At 38.2% G+C, this 21,913-nt stretch overlaps 1 protein-coding gene across 1 annotated transcript; it reads left to right on the forward strand.

Annotated features, from left to right (window-relative positions):
- The first annotated feature begins 2,744 nt into the window (after positions 1 to 2,744).
- On the forward strand, positions 2,745 to 21,048 carry C3AR1 (complement C3a receptor 1). Its single transcript, XM_072653677.1, has 2 exons — positions 2,745 to 2,857; positions 19,393 to 21,048. Exon 2 carries the CDS (start codon positions 19,403 to 19,405, stop codon positions 20,906 to 20,908), a length of 1,506 nt encoding a protein of 501 aa, XP_072509778.1. The 5' UTR covers positions 2,745 to 2,857; positions 19,393 to 19,402; the 3' UTR covers positions 20,909 to 21,048.
- The last annotated feature ends 865 nt before the right edge of the window (positions 21,049 to 21,913 follow it).

Below are 21,913 nucleotides of genomic sequence, written 5' to 3' on the forward strand. Positions count from 1 at the left end.
AATGGGGGAGACAAATGCAAACAAGTATATACAAAACAGTTTATATACAGAATAAATAGGAAATTTTTAGCAGAGAGAAGGTACTAGAATTAAGAGGGATTGGGAAAGGCTTCCTGTAGAAGGTGGGAGTTTAGTTGGGATGGAGAGGAAGCCTGGGAAGTCAGTAGTCAGAGTAGAGGAGGAAGAGTGTTCCAAGCATTGGAGACAGCCAGAGAAACTGCCAGGAGCCAAGAGATGGAGTATCTTGTTCCTAGAACAACCAAGATGTCAGTGTCACAGAGTACATGGTAAGAAGTAAGGTATAAGAACACTGGAGAGGTAGAAAGGGGTTAGGATATGAAGGACTTTGAATGCCAAATAAAGCATTTTGTATTAGATCCCAGAAGCAATAAGGAGACACTGGAATTTATTGAATACGGGGCAGGCTGGAAGGGAATGACATGGTTAGACCTGAGCTTTGAGACTGGATTGGAGTGAGGAAAGACTTGAAGCAGGTAGACCCACCAGCAAGTCATCGAAATACTCCAGGCATGAAGTGATAAGAGCCTGAGATGAGAGATAGAGTGATGGTAGTGTCAGAGGAGAAAAGGAGACATATTCAAGAGATGTTGCAAAGATGAAATCAGGCCTTGGCAACATTTGTGGTGTGTGTGAGAGTGAGTTGAGGAAGTGAATCTGAAGGACTGAGAGGATGGTGTTGCCCTCTACAGTAATAGGGAAGGGGGTTAAGGATTTAGGGGGAAGAGAATGAGTTCTGTTTTGTACACATTTAGTTTAAGAGGTCTACTGGACATTCAATATGAGATGTCTGAAAGGCAATTGCATATGAGATTGGAGGACAGTAAAGAGGTTGGAGGAGGATGGGTAGACTTAAGAATCATCAGCCTAGAGTAGTAATTAAATCTATGGGAGCTGATGAGATCACCAAGTGAAGTAGTATAAAGTGAGAAGAGGGCCCAGGACAGAACTTTGAAGGACACTTAGGAATAGAGGATGTGATCTGAATGAAGAGACTGAGAAGGAGCAGTCAGATAGATAGGAGGAGAACCAGGAGAGAGTGATATCTGAAAACCTAGAGAGAAGAGACTACTAAGGAAGAGATCATAATCAATAATGCCAAAGGCTGTAGAGAAGTCAAGGAGAAAGAAGATTGGGGAAAAGGCATTGGATTTAACAACAAAGAGATCATTGGTAACTTGGTAGCCTCCCCTTTCTCTCCTGTTTCCCCAATTAGTATTTTTATACCCAGCCCTGTGTATCTGTCCTTCCTTCCTAGGACCAGTTCAGGTGAGAGTGAGGTTTGTATCACCTGCTCCCCTCACTCCTTCCTCCTTTTTTGTATAGACTTCTATTTGCAGAGCCCTATTATGCGAGACAATTTTCCTTAACCTACCTTTTCCTCTCCACCCAGTGTATTTCTCTTCCCCTCCTTATCTATTCTTCTTTTAAGATCATCAAACATAACAAAACCACTCCCAGGACCAGTCTCTAATTAGATTTCTTGATGTTAATAGGGTTCTGAGTGGAAGCATGCATTAATTTCCCAAATTAGCATAGAAACTGTTTAGTTGTTTAGTCCCTTGTGATTATTTATGTAACATTTTTATGTTTTTCTTGATACCTGTGTTTGTAATTAAACATTTCATATCTCTGGTCTTTTCATCAAGAATGATTACAAGTCATTTATTTTATTAAAAGTCAATTTTTTTTCCATAGAATTACACTCAGTTTTGCTGGTTAAGTTATTCTTGGTTTGCAAGCCTATATCCTTTGCATCCTGAAATATGACATTCTAAGCTCCCCATTATTTTATAGAGGTGACTGCTAAATCATGTGGGATCTTGACTGCGGTTCCTCAGTACTTGAATTCTTTCTTTCCAGCTGCCTACAGTAATTTTTCTTTGACCTGGAAAATCTAGATTTCAGTTTTAGTGTTCCTGGGATTTTTCATTTGGGAGTTCTTTCAGGAAATCACAAGTGGGTTGTAGCTGTTCCAGGTTCCAAAAGAACACCCACTTTTTGGAAAGGAAAATATTGTCAATATCAAAATTCTTCTCTATTAGGCCTTTTCATCGGTTTTGAGCCAATTGTGTCCTCTGACTGACTAGTTTTAAAAATAAATGCACTGGTACCTTGGAGCTATGGTTTTGAGTGGATATGGAGTCACAGAGTACTTTGAACCTGGGGTAGCTTGTCTAGAGAGGTTCCACATTTGGGTTGGAGTGCTACATTTCTTTAGGTGCTGTATCCCAAAAGAATCAAAGGAAAAGACTGGCAATTATTTTGCCAATCTTCACAATGTTCCATTGGGACTAAACAAGTCAAAAAACATGACTTAGGTACATCAAAGAACTTACACAATGTGTTCAGCAAACTAGGTTGGGATCAGTAATGTTTAGTTCCTTCCAGTCTAACCAAAAATGATTCCATGTGTTTGTATACAAAAATTTTATTACATGTATATGTACTTCAGTATATAGTCCCCCTGGAATATAGGCATCACACATATGTAAAATTCATATCTGAAAACATGCTTCTTTATTTTTTTTTTTTGGACAACCACACATAAAGCTTTCTCTATCAACTTCTCCTCCCTCTTATCTAAGCAAAATTGCTAAATTTGAAGATGACTCATTTTGACCCTTCCTGTTAGATTACACCACAAAGCAACAGCCAAGGCCAGAGATGGCTCCTTTAAAAAGAAAAAAAACCTATTGTTTGCTAGGGAAAAAAAAAAACAAATTTCCTAAATATACCAAATACATACTCTCTGGTGAGAGCCAGAGAAGGATGTGGCAAGGACTTCTCGATTTAGACTGAATCCTGCTCCCAGCCACACACAAGCTACTGTCCTTCGGTAAGTAACTGATTCACCTGTTTGGGTCTTTCCATTTCCTTATCTCTCTCTTTCCATCTCCATCTCTCCTTTCCTTTGTTTTCTTGATTCCCATCACACCAATCACTTTCTTGTGTGAACTCCCGCGGTGTATTTTTTCCTTAATCAGTTTATCCTGAGGAACTCTGAATCTCTTATGTCTCTGCCTCTCTCCGGCAAGACTACTTCTCTCTCATGTTCAAATTTTCCTTGCTGCTATCTTCTCCCAACTCCTTAATCTGTACTCTTCCTTTAGACATTGCCCCTCTCTTGTTAGATCTCCCTCTTTTTTGTCTTCTGTTCTTTTCTCCATTGCCTATTTCCTCCCTTATACAATCAACCTTACACTATTTTTCTCTCACCACTGCTTCTTCCAAACAATGAAGGAATTGGGTTTTAGGTTTTTGTTTATTTTTAACTTATGAGATTAAAAAATAAAATTTAAATGTGCAAAATTACTAAATTCTTCAAAGGGACTTTACCATAAGAGCAATTTCTAACCTCTTCTCTCTACCCACCAAAATAAAATATAGATATTTACAAATAAATTGGGTCTGATGTTTAAAGACTTGTCATTTTAATCCTAATCCATAAAAAAAAAAATTTCTTTTCTGGAATGAAGATATATATTATTTAAGACAGTTTGCATTCCATATCACTCAGAGACTTCTTCTCCAGTCCTTATCATTCCACTTTGACTAAAGTCAGGTAATTGCTTTCCCTTCTTTTCCTCTCCACCCCCATCATTCACAAAATTCTGAACTTAACATAGATTAAAATGTGTGCTACCATATAGACAGTAGAGGTCATACATGCATCTACAAGTCTCTATCATGTAACCCTTGCTTTCCTTAGTGGTATAATAAATTAAACATCTTACTTTCAGAGCTGTCCTGCTTATCTGTGAATCCTGCTGATCTTCCTGGACAAGTCGCTTTATGTCTCCCCATATCTGAAACAAAAATCTTAATAGCTGAGGCCCTGAAGGAATTAATAACCCTTCACTGACAGGGTTCATCCTCTTTTTTTTAGTTCGCTGGGCTCCTATGGCCCTGGCCCCTCATCTATAAAATAAGGGGAAATAAAACTAGAGATCTCCTAGGATCCCTTCCAGTTCCTAAATCCTAAAATTGTTTCTGCTCTTATGTTTCTATTCTACTGTTTCCTTAATTTTTTGTTGGTCTATGAGTGCATGTATTTTAGGGTGGAAGAAACACTGGTGAGACTCAGAGTTGAGTTAGCAGAACAATGAGACAGAAATAGAGAATCACTGATCTTCAGAATTGGGAAAGGATCTTTCTTCATGCCACTCATAGGATTCTAGATTTTAAATGAAAGGGATCTTCTGTGTTTCTTTGTCCATGAACTTCTTGACTCAGTATAGCCCACCCAGTTTACTAATGGTCAAACGCCCTGGTGTCAGCATTTGTCAACACAGCAGAAATATTTTCAATTTATGAAAATATCTTTGGAACATCTCAAAAAGGAAAACTGTTGACATACTAGATTAAAATAAGGAACTTAAAAAAAGGGAAGAAAGGAGCAAAGAGAAACTTGACAACACAGCCTCTTGAAATTTGATGAGGCAGCATGAAGGCTATGAAAATGAACTTTGAGGAGCCAAAAAGAAAAAGTCTTTTAATTTTAAAAAAATTGAAGCATTTATTCAACAAATACTTACTGGGAACTACTGCATTTATAACATCATGCCAGAACTATGGAAATACAAAGATAAATGGTATAGTTATTACTCCAAAAGGACTTAAAATCAAGGAGTAAGGAGGAAGCTACACAAATAATTACAATACTAAGTAATATGTGATTGGTGCCAGAGAGACAGTATAAAATAGGGGAAAGAATGGTAGTTTAAGGGTCCAAGGATTTGGAATCAAATCTTAACTCTGCTTTTTACTGCCTGTGTGACTTTGAGAAAATCATTTTATCTCTCTAGGCCTCAATTTCCTCAACTGGAAAATAAAAGAGTTGAGCTAATTGATCATGAAGTTCCCTTTCCCTTAAAATCTATGATCCTATGAGTGGCATAAAGAAATATAGGAGGCTGAAGTAGGTAACAATCACTTCTAGGTAAAGGATAGCTTCTTGGAAGAGTTGGCATTTGATGCATTACTTGAAAAATGAGTAATAATTATAATAGCTGATTTTTCTTTAATATTTTCAAAATACTTTTCACATAAATTTTCATTTGTTCATCATGATAATTCTGTGGGATAGATAATCTGTGTATTATTATGCCTATTCTACAGATAGAATAACTGAGACTTAGAGAGATTGAGTGACTTGCCCAAAGTTATACAGCTATTCAATGAGAATCATGACTCCAACCTAGCCCTTCTGATTAAACACCCACTGGACTCTTTCCACTAAAACATAACTGCCTCTTTCAAATAAGAATAAGGGAGAGAACTAGAAAGCACAAGAAAGAGATACAAGTAGAGATAAAGACGGAAAAAGAGATCTAGTTATAGATATAAATGTAGATAATAGACAGAGATATATACAGATAGAGATAGGGGTATAGGGGTATATATAGATATACACAGTTCATAAACATAGATAAATGGATATGTAGATATAGGTATAGGTATAGATAGATTCACAGATATATATGTGTGTGTATTATATATACATACATATATATACATATACACACACACACACACACACACACACACACACACACACAATGAATAATGATTTATCTAGTGTGTCCAGATAGTAGAGAAAGTCTGGAAAAGCAGGTTGTAGTCAAATTGTGGTGTGTCTTAAATGTCAAAGGAGCTTGAACTTTATCTGACAAGCAATGGGGAATTACCAAAATTTTTCTGAGTGAGAGAATGATGTGATCAAAAAGACTGTGGGAAGACCAATCTGGTATTAGTGTTCAGGGTAGTTTAATAGACAAGGGTGTGCTGGAGCCAGCTCCAATTATCTTGTTAGAGCTGACTGTTAAATTTTATGTGCGGGCATCTACACATCATAAACAGTCATACATTACAAATTTAGAATCAATTTGTTGTGTTGTTGGTTGTCTAGACTTTAGAAAGTGATGGAGAAATGTTAATATTGCAGATTAAACTTAGTGTATTGTTTGTACTTTTTTTTCAGATATCTGATTGTTAAACATTTACCAGTACACCACTGTTTATAGGAGAGGGAGGCAATACTCAAGGAATAGTTAGAAGGTTATTGAGATGATCCAGATATTAAGTAATGGTGGCTGTGGCTTGAGCTAGGGTGATAGTCTTGGAAATCAAAAAAAAATTTGACAAATGAAAATGAATGGGACTTGGAAAGGGATTAGATATGGATTGTTGATGAAGGAAAAAAAGTCATAAAAGTTATTTCAAAGTCTAAAATCTGACTGATTAGAAAAATGGTAGTAATGTTAAGAAAAAATGGAAGACCAGCAGTATTAGTCAATTTAAGATGGAATATGAGTTTGTTTTAAATGTGCTGAGTTTGAGGTGCCAGCAAGAGACAGAAGTTGCAAAATTCAGTAAGTAGTTATAAAGGCAAGACTGAACCATGGTTCAGAGGTCAGGACTGAAGATATCTATTCAATAATCAATTGCATAATGATGTCGAATATGTGGGATCACATAAGATCATGGATATAGACTGGGAGCTGGGTGCAGCCCTGCCGCAGGCCGCGGCACCAAGAGGAAAAGATCCGAGCAGGCTTCAGGGACGGGATCTCCAGCGGCCACGCAGGTCCCTCCACCCACAGAGGGACCTGCAAACCTCTCGCAAAAGGTCCGTCTCACTGCAGCCCAGACCTGCCCCGGACGCGGCACCGAGAGATACAGATCCGGGTAGGCTTCAGGGCGGGATCTCTGGCGGCCGCACAAGTCCCTCCACCCACAGGTGACGGGGGTCAGTGAGAGAGTCTCTTTGGCTGGTCAAGACGGGAGTGGGGTGCCCCCATAATTCAGGCCCCCCCGGGGGAGGTAGAAGCTGAGAGGCGGCTGCAGACCAGGGCTCCCCAAGCGGGCTGGAGCCTGAATCCATTGTGGAAGGTCTGTGCATAAACCCCCTGAGGGAACTGAGCCTGAGAGGCCGCCCTGCCCCGACCTCAGCACTGAAACTTAATCTCATACTGAATAGCAGCCCTGCCCCCACCAAAAGCCCTAAGGCTGGAAGCAGCATTTGAATCTCAGACCCCAAACGCTGGCTGGGAGGATCAGGAGGCGAGGTGGGTGTGAGGAGAATATTCAGAGATCAAGTCACTGGCTGGGAAAATGCCCAGAAAAGGGAAAAGAAATAAGACTATAGAAGGCTACTTTCTTGGTGAACAGGCATTTCCTCCCTCCCTTTCTGATGAGGAAGAACAATGCTTACCATCAGACAAAGACACAGAAATCAAGGCTTCTGGATCCCAGCCCACCCAATGGGCTCAGGCCATGGAAGAGCTCAAAAAGAATTTTGAAAATCAAGTTAGAGAGGTAGAGGAAAAGCTGGGAAGAGAAATGAGAGAGATGAAGTCAAAGCATGAACAGCAGATCAGCTCCCTGCTAAAGGAGACCCAAAAAAGTGTTGAAGAAATTAACACCTTGAAAACTAGCCTAACTCAATTGGCAAAAGAGGTTCAAAAAGCCAATGAGGAGAAGAATGCTTTCAAAAGCAGAATTAGCCAAATGGAAAAGGAGATTCAAAAGCTCACTGAAGAAAATAGTTCTTTCAAAATTAGAATGGCACAGATAGAGGCTAAGGACTTTATCAGAAAGCAAGAAATCACAGAACAAAGCCAGAAGAATGGAAAAATGGAAGATAATGTGAAATATCTCATTGGAAAAACAACAGACCTGGAAAATAGATCCAGGAGAGACAATTTAAAAATTATGGGACTACCTGAAAGCCATGATCAAAAGAAGAGCCTAGGCATCATCTTTCATGAAATTATCAAGGAAAACTGCCCTGAGATTCTAGAACCAGAGGGCAAAATAAATATTCAAGGAATCCACAGAACACCACCTGAAAGAGATCCAAAAAGAGAAACTCCTAGGAACATTGTGGCCAAATTCCAGAGTTCCCAGGTCAAGGAGAAAATATTGCAAGCAGCTAGAAAGAAACAATTCAAGTATTGTGTTAATACAATCAGGATAACACAAGATCTAGCAGCCTCTACGTTAAGGGATCGAAGGGTGTGGAATAGGATATTCCAGAAGTCAAAGGAACTAGGACTAAAACCAAGAATCACCTACCCAGCAAAACTGAGTATAATATTCAGGTGAAAAATTGGTCTTTCAATGAAATAGAGGACTTTCAAGCATTCTTGATGAAAAGATCAAAGCTGAAAAGAAAATCTGACTTTCAAACACAAGAATGAAGAGAATCATGAAAAGGTGAACAGCAAAGAGAAGTCATAAGGGACTTACTAAAGTTGAACTGTTTACATTCCTACATGGAAAGACAACATTTGTAACTCTTGAAACATTTCAGTATCTGGTTACTGGGTGGGATTACACACACACACATGCACACACGCACACATACATAGAGACAGAGTGCACAGAGTGAATTGAAGAGGATGGGATCATATCTTAAAAAAAAATGAAATCAAGCAGTGAGAGAGAAAGATATTGGGAGGAGAAAGGGAGAAATTGAATGGGGCAGATTGTCTCTTATAAAAGAAGCAAGCAAAAGACTCATTAGTGGAGGGATAAAGAGGGGAGGTGAGAGAAAAACATGAAGTCTACTCTCATCACATTCCACTAAAGGAAAGAATAAAATGCACACTCATTTTGGTAGGAAAACCTATCTTACAATACAGGAAAGTGGGGGATAAGGGGATAAGCAGGGTTGGGGGGATGATAGAAGGGAGGCCATGGGGAGGAGAGTGCAATTTGAGGTTGACACTCATGGGGAGGGATAGGATCAAAAGAGAATAGAAGTAATGGGGGACAGGATAGGATGGAGGGAAATATAGTTAGTCCTATACAACACAACTATTATGGAAGTCATTTGCAAAACTACACAGATTTGGCCTATATTGAATTGCTTGCCTTCCAAAGGGAAGGGGTGGAGAGGGAGGGAGGTAAAGAAGTTGGAACTCAAAGTTTTAGGAACAACTGTCGAGTAATGTTCTTGCCACTAGAAAATAGGAAATACAGGTAAAGGGGTATAGAAAGCTATCTGGCCCTACAGGACAAAAGAGAAGATGGAGACAAGGGCAGAGAGGGATGATAGAAGAGAGAGCAGATTGGTCATAGGGGCAATTAGAATGCTTGGTGTTTGGGGGGGGGGGGATAAAAGGGGAGAAAATTTGTAACCCAAAATTTTGTGAAAATGAATGTTAAAAGTTAAATAAATAAATTTAATTTAAAAAAAAAAGATCATGGATATAGAAAGAGAAAAAATAGACTGAAAGTAGAACCTTGGAGAATGTCCCAACAATGGGGTAAGGGAAGAACCAAGACATTCTAAAGTAACAGAAGCCAAATTTTGGAGTTTAGACAGGATGGGCAACAGTATCACATGTTGTTAAAATGACAAGGATGGAGGAAAAACATCATTGAATTTGTTGACTAGGAGGTCATTAGTGACCTGTGAGAGAGAAATTTCAATATAGTAGTAGGGAAGAAACCGAACTTTAAGGGGTTAAAGCATGAATGGTTGGTAAAGAAGCAGATGTCAGGAGGATAAAATACTCTTGAGAAATCTGATGCTGGTAAAGAAAGAGATAGGACATGAAAGTATAGCAATATGAAGAAAAATGTTCTTACATAGTGGGCCTTGGAGAATACTTAGAAAGTAGAGAAAGAATACAATGAGGAAAGCTTGCAGATGCAGGAGAGAGGGGGCCTTCCAAAGAAGGTTAATGCATTTCAATTGATGGAGAATTTTTTAAATAAATTTTTTAAATCTGAGGGATTATTTAAGTGCTATTCTACAGAGGTACAAAATGAACTTTTGAGATCCTTTCAGATCTCTGGTTCTATTTGTGGTGAGATAAGAATAATTCACCAAACAATTAAATTCAATAAGTATTCCCTAAATGCCTACTATGTGGAAGGCACTGCACTAAATCTTAGGAGTACAAAGTCAGAAACAATGGTCCTTACTCTCCAGGAACTTGCAATGGGAGGAGGGGAGAAGGTGAATTTAAGGGGGAGTGGGAAGAAGGATTCTGGTATTGCATATGGGTAAGTATGATACAAGATAGGGAGTGAGAGGTGGCAGAAGAAGGATCCAGAATGAAGAGTGAGAGAACCCTTTTAACTACTGGAATCAGACAAGGCTGGACAAAGGCTCTGAGCTGAGCCTTTAAGGGCCATGAGAATTATGAGAAACATAGGTGAAGGGAGAGGTCTGTTCCAGGCATAGGCGTTACACAAATGCATCAATATGGTGAGTGGCATGTTGAGTTCAAAAAATAACTGGTAGTATAATGTGGCTGTAATGTCAAACGAATGAATCAAATACCATGAAATTAGTTTGGAAAAATAGGTTGAAACCATACTAGGGAGCATATTAAGTGCTAGGCCAAAGAGTTCTTATTTTATTTTAAAAGCAATAGGGAGGCACTGAAGATTCTCTGGATAGGGAGTAACATGATCAGATCTGTGAATAGAGTATTTTGGCAATACATAAGAAGGACTAGAAAGGAAAGAGACAAGAAACCAGGAGACTGATTGGTAAGAAGACTATTGCAATAGTCTAAGTGAACCTCATTGCCATGTACATAGTAAGTGTTTTGTTGTTGTTGAGTCATGTCTGACTCTTTGTGATCTGTGGATCATAGTGTGTATGAGATTTTCTTAGCAAAGATGCTGGAGTGATTTGCCATTTCCTTCTCCAGTGGCTTAAGGCAAAAACAGGCTAAGTGATTTGTCTAGGGTCATACAGCTAGTAAGCGTCCAAGGCTGGATTTGAATTCAGGACTTCCTAACTCCAGGCCCAGCACTCTGTTCACTGAGCCATCTAGCTGCCCCCCACCCAAGTAAGTGTTTAACATATATGCTTGTTGGAGGCAAGGCCAAGATGGTGGAGTAAAGGCAGGGACTTGCCTGAGCTTTCCCCCAAACCCCTTCAAATACCTTTTAAAAAATGACCATAAACAAATTCTAGAGCAGCAGAACCCACAAAAAGAGGGAGTGAAACATTTCCAGACCAAGACAACTTGGAAGATTGGCAGGAAAAGTCTGTTGCACCAGGGTGACACAGGAGCACAGTCCAGTACAGATCATACCAGCACAGTCTCACCCCAGCAAACCAGGAGCAGGCCTTGGGAGTGATTGAATCAGCAGTGGCAGCAGCTGCTGCCAGAGCTCTCAGCCCAAAGATGGTTGGAAAAACTGATCAGAAGGAGATTACAGGGGTTTTTTTGTAGCACTGAAGTTCTCTTGCTTTGTCCCAGGATGAGGGGGAGCACTAGCAAAGCAGAGCTGGCAGCTATTGCAGAGTGGGGACTGTCCTCACAGTTCCAGGGCAGAAAAGAGTGCTTGTCATCTCTCAAAGACCAGAGCACAGGCCAGGAGAGTAATAAATACCTCCCCTTAGATCATACCACCTTGGAAGAACTGAAAACATACATGTCCCTAGAAGTATCTCTGAAAACAGCTGCCCAAAACCCCTGAAACTTGGGACATTCCAGTTCCCACTCTGGAAGCAGAGTCCTACCTTAACAAAGAGCTAATACTCAACTAATAAGCTGGGGAAATGAACAAACAATGAGGAAAAATAACTCTGACTGTAGAAAGTTATTATAGTGACCAAGAAGACCAAAACACGCTCAAAAGATAACGAAGTCAAAGTTCCTCCATCCAAAGCCTCCAATAAAAATATGGTTTGATCTCAGGCCATGGAAGAACTCAAAAGTGATTTTGAAAATCAAGTAAGGGAGGTACAGGAAAAACTGGGAAGAGAAATGAGAGTGATGCAAGAAAATCATGAAAAATGAGTCAACAGTTTGGTAAAGGAGACACACACAAAAAAATGAAGAAAATAACACCTTAAAAAACATACTTAGGCCAAATGGTAAAAGAGGTCCAAAAAGTCAATGAGGAAAAGAATGTCTTCAAAAGCAGAATTGGCCAAATGGAAAAGGAGGTTTAAAAGCTCACTGAAGAAAACAATTCCTTGAAAATTAGAATGGAACCCACATGTACAAAAATATTTATAGCAGCTCTTTTTGTAGTGTCCAAGAACTGGAAATTGAAGGGAGGCCCATCAATTGGGGAATGGCTGAACAAGTTGTGGTATATGAATGTAATGTAATACTATTGTGCTATAAGAAATGATGAATAGGTAGACTTCAGAAAATCCTGGAAAGACTTATATGAACTGATGCTGAATGAAGTAAGAACCAGGAGAACATTGTACACAGTAACAGCCACAGTATACAATGACTGACTTTGATAGACTTAGCTCTTATCAGCAAGGCAAGAACCTAAAATAATCCAAAAGACCCATGATGGAAAATGCCATCCACATCCAGAGAAACAAATATGGAGTCTGAATGCAGACTGAAGCATACTATTTGCTCTTTTGTTTTGTTTTGTTTTGGTTTTTTCTTTCTCATGGTTCCTTTCATTCATTCTAATTCTTCTATACAACATGACTGATGTGAAAATATGTTTAATTAAAAAATTTAGAATGGAGCAAATGGAAGCAAATGACTTTGTGAGAAATCAAAAAACGACAAAACAAAACCAAAAGAATGAAAAAATAGAAGACAATGTGAAACATCTCATTGAAAAAACAACTGACCTGGAAAGTAGATCCAGGAGAGATAGTTTAAAAATTATTGAACAACCTGAAAGCCATGATCAAAAAAGAACCTAAACATCGTCTTTCAAGAAATCATCAAGGAAAACTGCCCTGATATTCTAAAACCAGAGGGTAAAATAGAAATTGAAAGAATCCACCAATCACCTCCTGAAAGAGATACCAAAATGAAAACTCCCAGGAATATTATTGTCAAGTCAAGGAGAAAATACTGCAAGTAGTCAGAAAGAAAGTTCACATATGGTGGAGCCACAGTCAGGATAACACAAGATGCAGCAGCTTCTACATTAAAGGATCAGAGGGCTTCAAATATGATATTCCAGAAAGCAAAGGAGGTAGAATTATAACCGAGAATCATCTACTCATCAAAACTGAGTATACTCCTTCAGGGGAAAAATGGATATTCAAAGAGAGAAGACTTTCAAGTATTCTTGATGAAAAGACCAGAACAGAATAGAAAATTTGACTTTCAAATACAAGACTCAGGAGAAGCATAAAAAAGATAAACAGGAAAGGGAAATCATAATGGACTTGATCAGTTTAAGCTGTTTAGATTTCTATATGAGAAGATGATATTTGTAGCTCATAAGAAAGTGGAGGGGAAGAGGCGGGAGGTGAGGGGTAGTAAGTGAACCTTATTCTCATCAGAATTGACTCAAAAAGGGAATAACATACACACTTGACTGGGTATAGAAATCTATCTTACCCTACAGGAAAGGAGGAAGGGAAAGGGATAAGAGAAGAGGGGTATGATAGAAGACAGAGCAGATTGGGAGAGGGAGTAGTCAGAAGCAAAACATTTTTGAATATGGGCAGGATGAAAAGAGAAAGAGAATAGAATAAACAGTGGGGGGTGGAATAGGATGGAGGGAAATACAGTTAGCAATAGTAACTGTGAAAAAAAGTTTCTCTGACAAAGGCCTCATTTCTCAAACATATAGAGAGCTGAGTCAAATTTATAAAAATAAATAAGTACCATTACCCAACTGATAAATGATCAAAAGATGTGATCAGTTTTCAGATGAAGTAATCAAATATATATATAACCGTATGAAAAAATCTATAGCCATATGAAAAAATACTCTAACTCACTATTGATTAGAGAAATGCAAATTAAAACAATTCTGAGGTACTACCTCATACCTATTAGATTGGCTAATAGTACAGAAAAGGTAAATGACAAATGTTGGAGGGGATATGGGAAAAAGAAGACATTGATGCATTGTGGGCTAGGTAACACCTGTTGCCCATATGGGACATTTTATCCACTCTCTTTATGTCTTTGTGCAAGTGCTTCCCCATGCCTGGAAAGTTCTCTTTCCTTATCTCTGTGTATTAAAACTCGTACCTCTCATCAAGGTCTAGTTCAATCGTAGTTCACCTCCTATAAGAGGTCTTTCCTATGTTCCTCAATTATTAATAATTCTTATCCACCCCCAACCACGCAAATTACTTTGAATTTGTATATATGTTATTTCTCTCCAAGATAATGTAAGCTCCTCGAGAGCAGGTAGTTTTCTTTTTCTTTTTGTACCCCCAGCTCCCAGTATAATACCTAGCTTGTAAGAAGCACTTAAATGCTTGGTGGATTGAAGTGAATTGAATGTCCAGCAGACATGTGGAGAAATATGACTATAGTCAGGAGATTTAATCCACTAATTTGATACAATCCAAGAAATATTTGTCCCTACTAAGTGCAAGGCACTAAGAATACTAACTGCCCCCAAGGAATTTACTTTCTACTCATGCACACAAGTAAATAAATATGAAGCATATGCTGTAGTGTGCAAACTAAATGGGACAAAGTAAAATAATTAAATGTATTGGCTTGTACAACAAACCTTACAAAGTTTTACATCTTTAAAAACTTAATATGCAACAACACCTCCTTTTGCTGCAGTTGCTTGTTTTGTAAAATTTGACCTTGAGTTCACAGGATTTTGACACTTATCTGTTAAATCTTTATCATAAAACAACATATAAAATTATAGACTAAGTATACCTTTAATTAACAGTCCACTTTTCAAACTCTAGCCTTGATTATAACCGGCATGTTTTTTTCTTTTTTTATTCTTCATTTAACAAACACACACAAAAGGAACATTCCATCTACAAAATAGAACAGAAAAATAGATTACAATAGGAAACTGTGAATGTTTATTACATAGGCTGCTTTTTTTTAAGTATACAACATATTACTTTCTCAATAAATTTTATTGATATCTTTTGTTTACATTGCTTAGATTTCCTGTTTTCCCTTCTGCCTCCTAGAGAACCATTTCTTATAATAAAGAATTTCTAAAAAGAAAAAAGATAAAGAAGATAAAAAACAAAAAAGCTTATTAATACATTGAAATATTTAATACTATATGAAACAGTCCACATTTGAGAACCTCCCCCCATCTTGACAAGAAATAGAGGACAGTGTCTTCTTATATCTTGTTTTTGAGGTCAAATTTATTTTTTATAATTTTACAATATTCATCTTTTATTGTTATTATTTTGTGCATTTTTTGTTGTTTTGTGATTGTCATTCATACTATCGTAGCTGTTGTGTGTATTGTTTTCTGACTCTGCTTACTTAACTTTGAATCAGTTCACGTAAGCCTTTCCATGCTTCTCTGTATTTATCGTGTCACAAAATTAAACCACATCAAAATTATTTATCCCATTCTTCTGCTAAGGTACATTTTCAATGGTAAAAGAAAAGTTATTTGGTCATTGTTGAAATTTTCATCTTTTTATGCTCTAGTAATATTCAAAAACATTCATGTACCACAATTTGTTTAACTATTTCCAATCAAGGATGCAAATGTCAACATTTTACCTTCAAAGCTGTCCTGCTTACATTTTTTCTTCTGAACATCTTTCTGTACTCTTCTACGCATTTTCTTTTTTATATACTTAAAATATCCTCTTTTCTTTTAACAACACTACCACTAGCCTCTTGCCTCCCCCCATGAATCCTCATCCCCAACTGAAAAAAACAAAAACAAGTTCTTGCAACAAATAGCAGTCAAGCAAAACAAATCTACACATTGATCATGTTTAAAAAAAAAAAATGTGTGTCCCATTCTATACCTTGAATACATCATCATTCTGTCAGGAGATAGTGTAGCTTGCTTCTTTACCAGTTCTCTGGAATTGCAGTAACTCATTGCAGTGGGGTTAAGGCCAAGTAAGTTCTCAGGCCACTGAAGCACAGTTAGCTCCATATATTAGATATATAAATTTCTTAACTTTTCATAACGTAAATTTGTGTTGCAGTATTCCATCCAGAATAATTCTGCTTCTCAGGATATCAATATATTTATCAGAGTTCGTCATTCCTTAAATGGAGAAATGATATCTAGGCCCAATGAAAACTTTTTAAATCTCCAAAATATTTTGGGAGGATATTTTAGAACCTGAAGAAGATACTCAGATCTTACAGGCTCAACAGCACTAATTATATCAATGGTTTTGGGCATAATCTTAAATGAAAAAAATGAGTTTCATTAGTAAAAATTACCTTTATCCAGTTGTCAATAATCCAGTTTTTTATTGTCTTCTCCATAACAAGGGTTTTTTTTCTTCATGGCACTTGTTAGCAGCTTCTTAAAAAACTGGTCTTTGCTCTCTTCTTACAACTTCAATATAGGCAGCTATGTGGTGCTGTGGATAAAGCAGGAGTCAGGAGGACCTGAGTTCAAATCTCACCTCAGACATTTGACACTCACCAGCTGTGTGACCTTGGGCAAGTCCAGTCCAGATGAATATCTGGTCACTGGATACAGATGACTCTGGAGGAGAAGTGAGGCTGGTGACCTGCACAGCCCTCCCTCACTCAAAACAAAGTCAAGTGCAAGTCATGTTATCATTTCTCTGATGGCATGGTCTTCTTTGGCAACAAAGGACAAACATACAACTTCAACAAACCTATGCCACACCATAGAAAAATTAGTAACAGTTCTTCTGTCTATTAAGTCTCTCTAAAGGTCTCTACTTATTTTCTGAGGATTAATTTGGTTACTTTTGCAGCAATAGTTGATCAAGAACTGGTATAGTTCTGAATTTTCAACCACATTGTCTGTTGAGTTTCAATTAAAATAATCCGTTCCCACTGTAGTCTTGATTGATACTTGAAACACTTGTCTTCTCTACACCAATAGCCACTGCAAACCCCTAACAGTCAGTGAAATGTGCTCTTTATTAGCTATAACTTTTGCATGTTTCCCAAGAGTAATGTCTATTCTTTAAATTATGGAATAAAAAAAAACCAGAATAAAAGAACAATGAAACACTGTGGCACAAAATCCCTTGCTTAACTAACAGAAAAGTTATGAAAAGTAAGGAAACTAGCTCAGATCAATTTCAGCTGGTCAGGATCAGACATTCTGAGCCAGCTTATTATCAGTAGAAGCATGTACACAAGACCACTGATGTCACAAAATTAAACCACATCAAAATTGTTTACCCCATTCTTCTGCTAAGGTACATTTTCAGTGGTAAAAGAAGAGCTGTTTGGTCATTGTTGAATCCTCATTTATAATAAAATTTTAAGCTCATCCTATGTAGAATAATAAATAGATGATTTTAAGATTTAAGATTCTTAAGAGTGTGATTTGCTCCCTTTTCCTAAAATAAAAATTGCCCCCCCTAACCCCCTTCAAATTGCTTATCTCAAGTTATTTGCATTCCACTGTACAATATACTTTGAGAAGGGAGTAGTAACTGGAGAATTCAGAAACACCTCATTAGGAGATGGTACCTGAATTGTTCTTTAAGGGTAGGTGGGAATTCCAAGAGGCAGAAATAAGAAAGATGAGCCTTTCAGACAAGGGAGATCATTTGTGCAAAGGCACAAAGTAAAGAGATGACATATCAAGCATGAGTAATTTGTATTTTCACTAAGGTAATGAGGGATCATTGAGAAATTTTGAGTAAAAGAGCAACAGGGTCAAATCTAGGTTTTAGAAACATCAGTTTTGCAGCTGTACAAAGGAAGAGGTGATGAGAGTCTGGACTAAGATGGTTGTGGTATAAGTAGAGAGAAAGTAATGGATGAGAGCCATGTTAAAGATATAGAATACATAAAACTTGGCAACTGATGAGATGTGAGTGTTGAGGAAAGGGAAGGGTCAAGGATAACTTCAAAGTTATAAATATGGGTAATTGGAAGAAAGGCAGTACTGTCAACAAACATGGAAGGGAAATGGGTTTGGGAAAATCAATTTTGAACGTATTGAGTTTGAAATGCCTATGAGATACCCACTTGGAGATGTCTAACAAGCAATTGATAATACAGGACTGAAATTCAGAAACACAATTGAGGTTGGACATATAGATGCCAGAGTCATCTCCACAGAAGTGAGCACTGAACCCATGAGAGCTGATAAAATGACAAAAGGAGACCATGCCTCTAGAGAAAAAAAGAGAAAGGGACCCAAAATAGAGCCTTGATGGACTTCTACACTTAGTGAGATGGAAGATGATGATGATGTAGCAAAGGACACTAAGGAGCAGTTCGACAGGTAGGATGAGAACCAAGAAAGCAGTGTCATAGAAGCTAAAGTAGGAGACTATGTAGGAGAAGTTAGTGGTGAACTGAGAAGTGAGAATTAAGGAAATGACCTCAATGAGTATAGACAAAGCCTCCTTAGAAATTTGGATTTGAAAGAGAGAAAAGAACTAGGACAATAGTTTGAGGGGTTGACAGGGTTAACTGAAGATTTTTTTAAGGATGGAAGAGATGTGAAATTAGGAAAGAACTAGTAGTCAAGTACAGATTGAAGATGAGAAAAAAATAAAATGATTAAAGGGGTAAACTTCTAACAGAAAAAGGGAAGGATGAAATCAAGGTCATAAGTGAAAGGAACAACCTTAGTAAGGAAAAGGCTTCATTAGAACCTTGATTAAAAGAGAAGAGAACAGAGAAAAAGGAAGAAGCATTTTGAGGTGTGATCTCCAGTACAGTGGAAGTGAAGTCTTGGCCAAGAGGGAGTCAAGAGGAAGTGGTTTAGGAGGTCTGAAAAGAGGCAAGTTTTACAATAGCTGGTGTGGGGAGTATGATAGTCAATCAGGAAAGGATAAAAAGTTCACCATGTAGCAGTGAGGACCCAGATGGCATTAAATGACAAATTTATAGTGAACCCTACTTATTCTCCAGGAAAAGTCAGTAGTTCATGTGTAGGAAGGTGGATGGTTGGATTCTAGAAAGGTGGCAATAAGACAGGGAGGAAGGATTCAGTTCTGATTGATTGTATGTAGTTGAAGTAGTCAATATCTGGGTCAAGGCTATAAAGGGAAGGAAAAGAAACCACAGAATGGGTAAACGGATTGGATTGGAGAACAAGAAGGTTGGATGCATCAGAGATCACGATGGGCATGTAGAGGTTTAAGAGAGGAAGAATAGGAGGATGTAATCAGAAAAATTTCAGAGTTCTTGATTAAGAAGATAGAAAAATTTGGGATAATGAGTTGTCATTAGCCTAATGATGTCAAGGGATGGTTTGTCATGAAACTTTAGGAGAGTTGCAAATTAGGTAACAGGGAATGGATTGAGAGGATCCCTTCTGTATTCCTTCTGAAAGATGGGAGGTGAAGGCTGGATATATAGATTTGAAAATGATAACTGAACCTCTAGGAGCAGGTGAACTCATTAAGAGAGAAAGCATAAAAAAGATAAGATAGTCCACCAATGATTTGTAAAGGACAAGAAGTCTAGATAAGAGCCAGAAATCTGTGAGGAAATAGGAGTAAAATTTGCACATCCTATGCTTCCTTTGTAGAACCTGCAGAATGCCTCCAACTCTAACCAATACCAGTTCTTCTGATTTGATTCACCAGCCCTTGAGGGAACCTCAAGTGATAATTTCCATAGTCATCTTCAGCCTCACTTTCTTGCTGGGACTGCCAGGCAATGCGTTGGTATTCTGGGTGACTGGATTGAAGATGAAGCGTTCAGTGAATACAGTATGGTTCCTCCATCTCACAGTGGCTGACCTCCTCTGCTGCCTTTCTGTGCCCTTCTCCCTTATTCACATGGTCCTCCAGGGGCATTGGCCCTATGGCTGGCTCTTATGCAAGCTCATCCCTTCTATCATCATACTCAATATGTTTGCCAGTGTTTTCCTACTGACAGCCATCAGCCTTGACCGTTGTGCAGTAGTGCTCCAACCAATATGGTGCCAGAATCACCGTACTGTGAGGATGGCTCTGGCCTTTTGTGCCGGCATCTGGGTCCTGGCTTTTGCGATGTGCATGCCTGTGTTTTTGTACCGGGAAACCTTTACAGACAACGACTATACTAAATGTGCCTACAACTTTGAAGAGCACAATTTACAAGATGATATTTACTCTAGCTCTAGCTTTGAAAAAGAAAGTTCACTTTGGAACCCTTCTGCATCTGAGTTGACTGTGACACTAGAAGGCATCTTACATCCTTCATCTTCCAGGAAATATACTTATCCCTTGCCTTCTGCCACCACTGATACCACTAGAACTTCTAATGTTTTCTTCTCTACTAAAGTCCCTGGAGCTCACTCTGGAGATGCATCCACTATGGATTCATTTAACTTATATGGTCATCACCCCTTTTCTGATTTGTCACAACTGCCAGAGAAACTTTCTCATGTTGAATCATCAAGGATTCCTATTGTTTTACCTGAGTTTAGCACCAATGATTCCAATACTGACATCCTGAGAAATTCTGATATCGTATCCTATGACAATGAACAAGCTTTACCCAGGGCTTCTAGCAATCCTTTAGAGGTACCTGAAGGGACAGAAAATTATTTGGATTTCTTTTATAACTATAATTTCACTGAGAACCAACTGTCAAAAACCTTCATAGCAATCACAGTCACAAGACTGGTGGTAGGCTTCCTTCTGCCCTTCATCATCATGGTGATCTGTTACACCCTCATCATTTTTCGTTTAAACAGAGGTCACTTTGCTAAATCTAGGAGCAAAACCCTGAGAGTGGCTATAGTGGTAGTAGTTACCTTTTTTGTTTGCTGGACTCCATACCATATTATTGGGGTCCTGTCATTGCTTGCATCTCCATATACCCCACTTGAGAAGGCAGTGATAGCATTGGACAACCTCTCCATTGCACTGGCATCTGCCAATAGCTGCCTTAATCCCCTGCTCTATGCCTTCATGGGGAAGGATTTTAGGCAAAAAGCAAAACAGTCCATACAGGGCATTCTGGAGGCTGCCTTCAGTGAAGATACCATTCAATCTTCTAGTTGTCCCCAGAACAAAACCTCACTGACTCAAGACATTGTCAGTACTGCTGTGTGAGAAGATGTGCTAGTGGCACTCCATGGTCCCAGTAAGGGTGTCCTAGGGCATGTTTCAAAATGGAAGATGTCATACTGTCTAGGAGATTTGGAATATAATTGAATGGTTAGAGGGAACCATGAAAAATCATTCTAGGTGCTAGGGATAACATTCTAAGGATCCAACCTATAGAGGATAATGTAATAGAAATTTAATTTAATTTAATTGGCTTAGGAAACTCAAGTTTTAGCTATTGAGGGAGCTTCCTCAATAAGTATTCAAGAATTTCTTGAGCACAAAAACATCCAGAACATAAAGGCCTGGAGTCTCTCTTTCAGATTTCTGCCCAAAGACCAGCAACATTACTAACACCAACATAGCAGAGCTATGCTCATATGAATATAGGTTATATCCTGGATGAACATCTCTTCCCTCTGAATGTCCTTCCCTAGCTACAGCAATTTCTGTAAGCCACAGGTATCTTGTCTACTTCCAATTCTGAACCTGAGATACCTGACCAACCTGGTCAGACCTGATCTATAGTAATTCTTATGTTTGAACAGGATTGCATGACATTGGACAAGTCAATTAAGCTCCCAGGTTCCTCATCTATAAAAGAGTTGTACTGGAAGATTTCACTTTGAACTCTAAAATTCTGGTATATGTGAAACTTAGGTTTATTCAATGCACAAGAACTAAAGGTTTATTGGCAAGAGATGATGAAGGATAAGATCTATAGGCCAATTGAAACAGATGAGAATCAGATTTTTAAAAACTTATTTTAATGTTTTGTCATTTTTTTTAGCTTTTACAGAAGCTTTTTTTTTTTATCTTTCAAAGATATAGCAAGAACAGAAGTACAACCATCCTTTCCTCCAACACTTTGGGGACACATTCTCACCACAATACTTCACTCTGAGGGCATCAATTTGGCACAGATTTTTTTTAAAGCAGTTTCTACATAACATTAATCCCACCAAGTTTACGTCAAAAGAAGGTATGGCTCCTTTGGCCAAAGGAGGCCAG

This window comes from Notamacropus eugenii, chromosome 3 (assembly GCF_028372415.1).
Source record: "Notamacropus eugenii isolate mMacEug1 chromosome 3, mMacEug1.pri_v2, whole genome shotgun sequence".
In the NCBI taxonomy this organism is placed as follows: domain Eukaryota; kingdom Metazoa; phylum Chordata; class Mammalia; order Diprotodontia; family Macropodidae; genus Notamacropus; species Notamacropus eugenii.

What these genes read in the sequence shown, in the direction of transcription:
- C3AR1 (XM_072653677.1), top strand. Translation starts at nt 19,403, where the DNA reads ATGCCTCCAACTCTAACCAATACCAGTTCTTCTGATTTGATTCACCAG.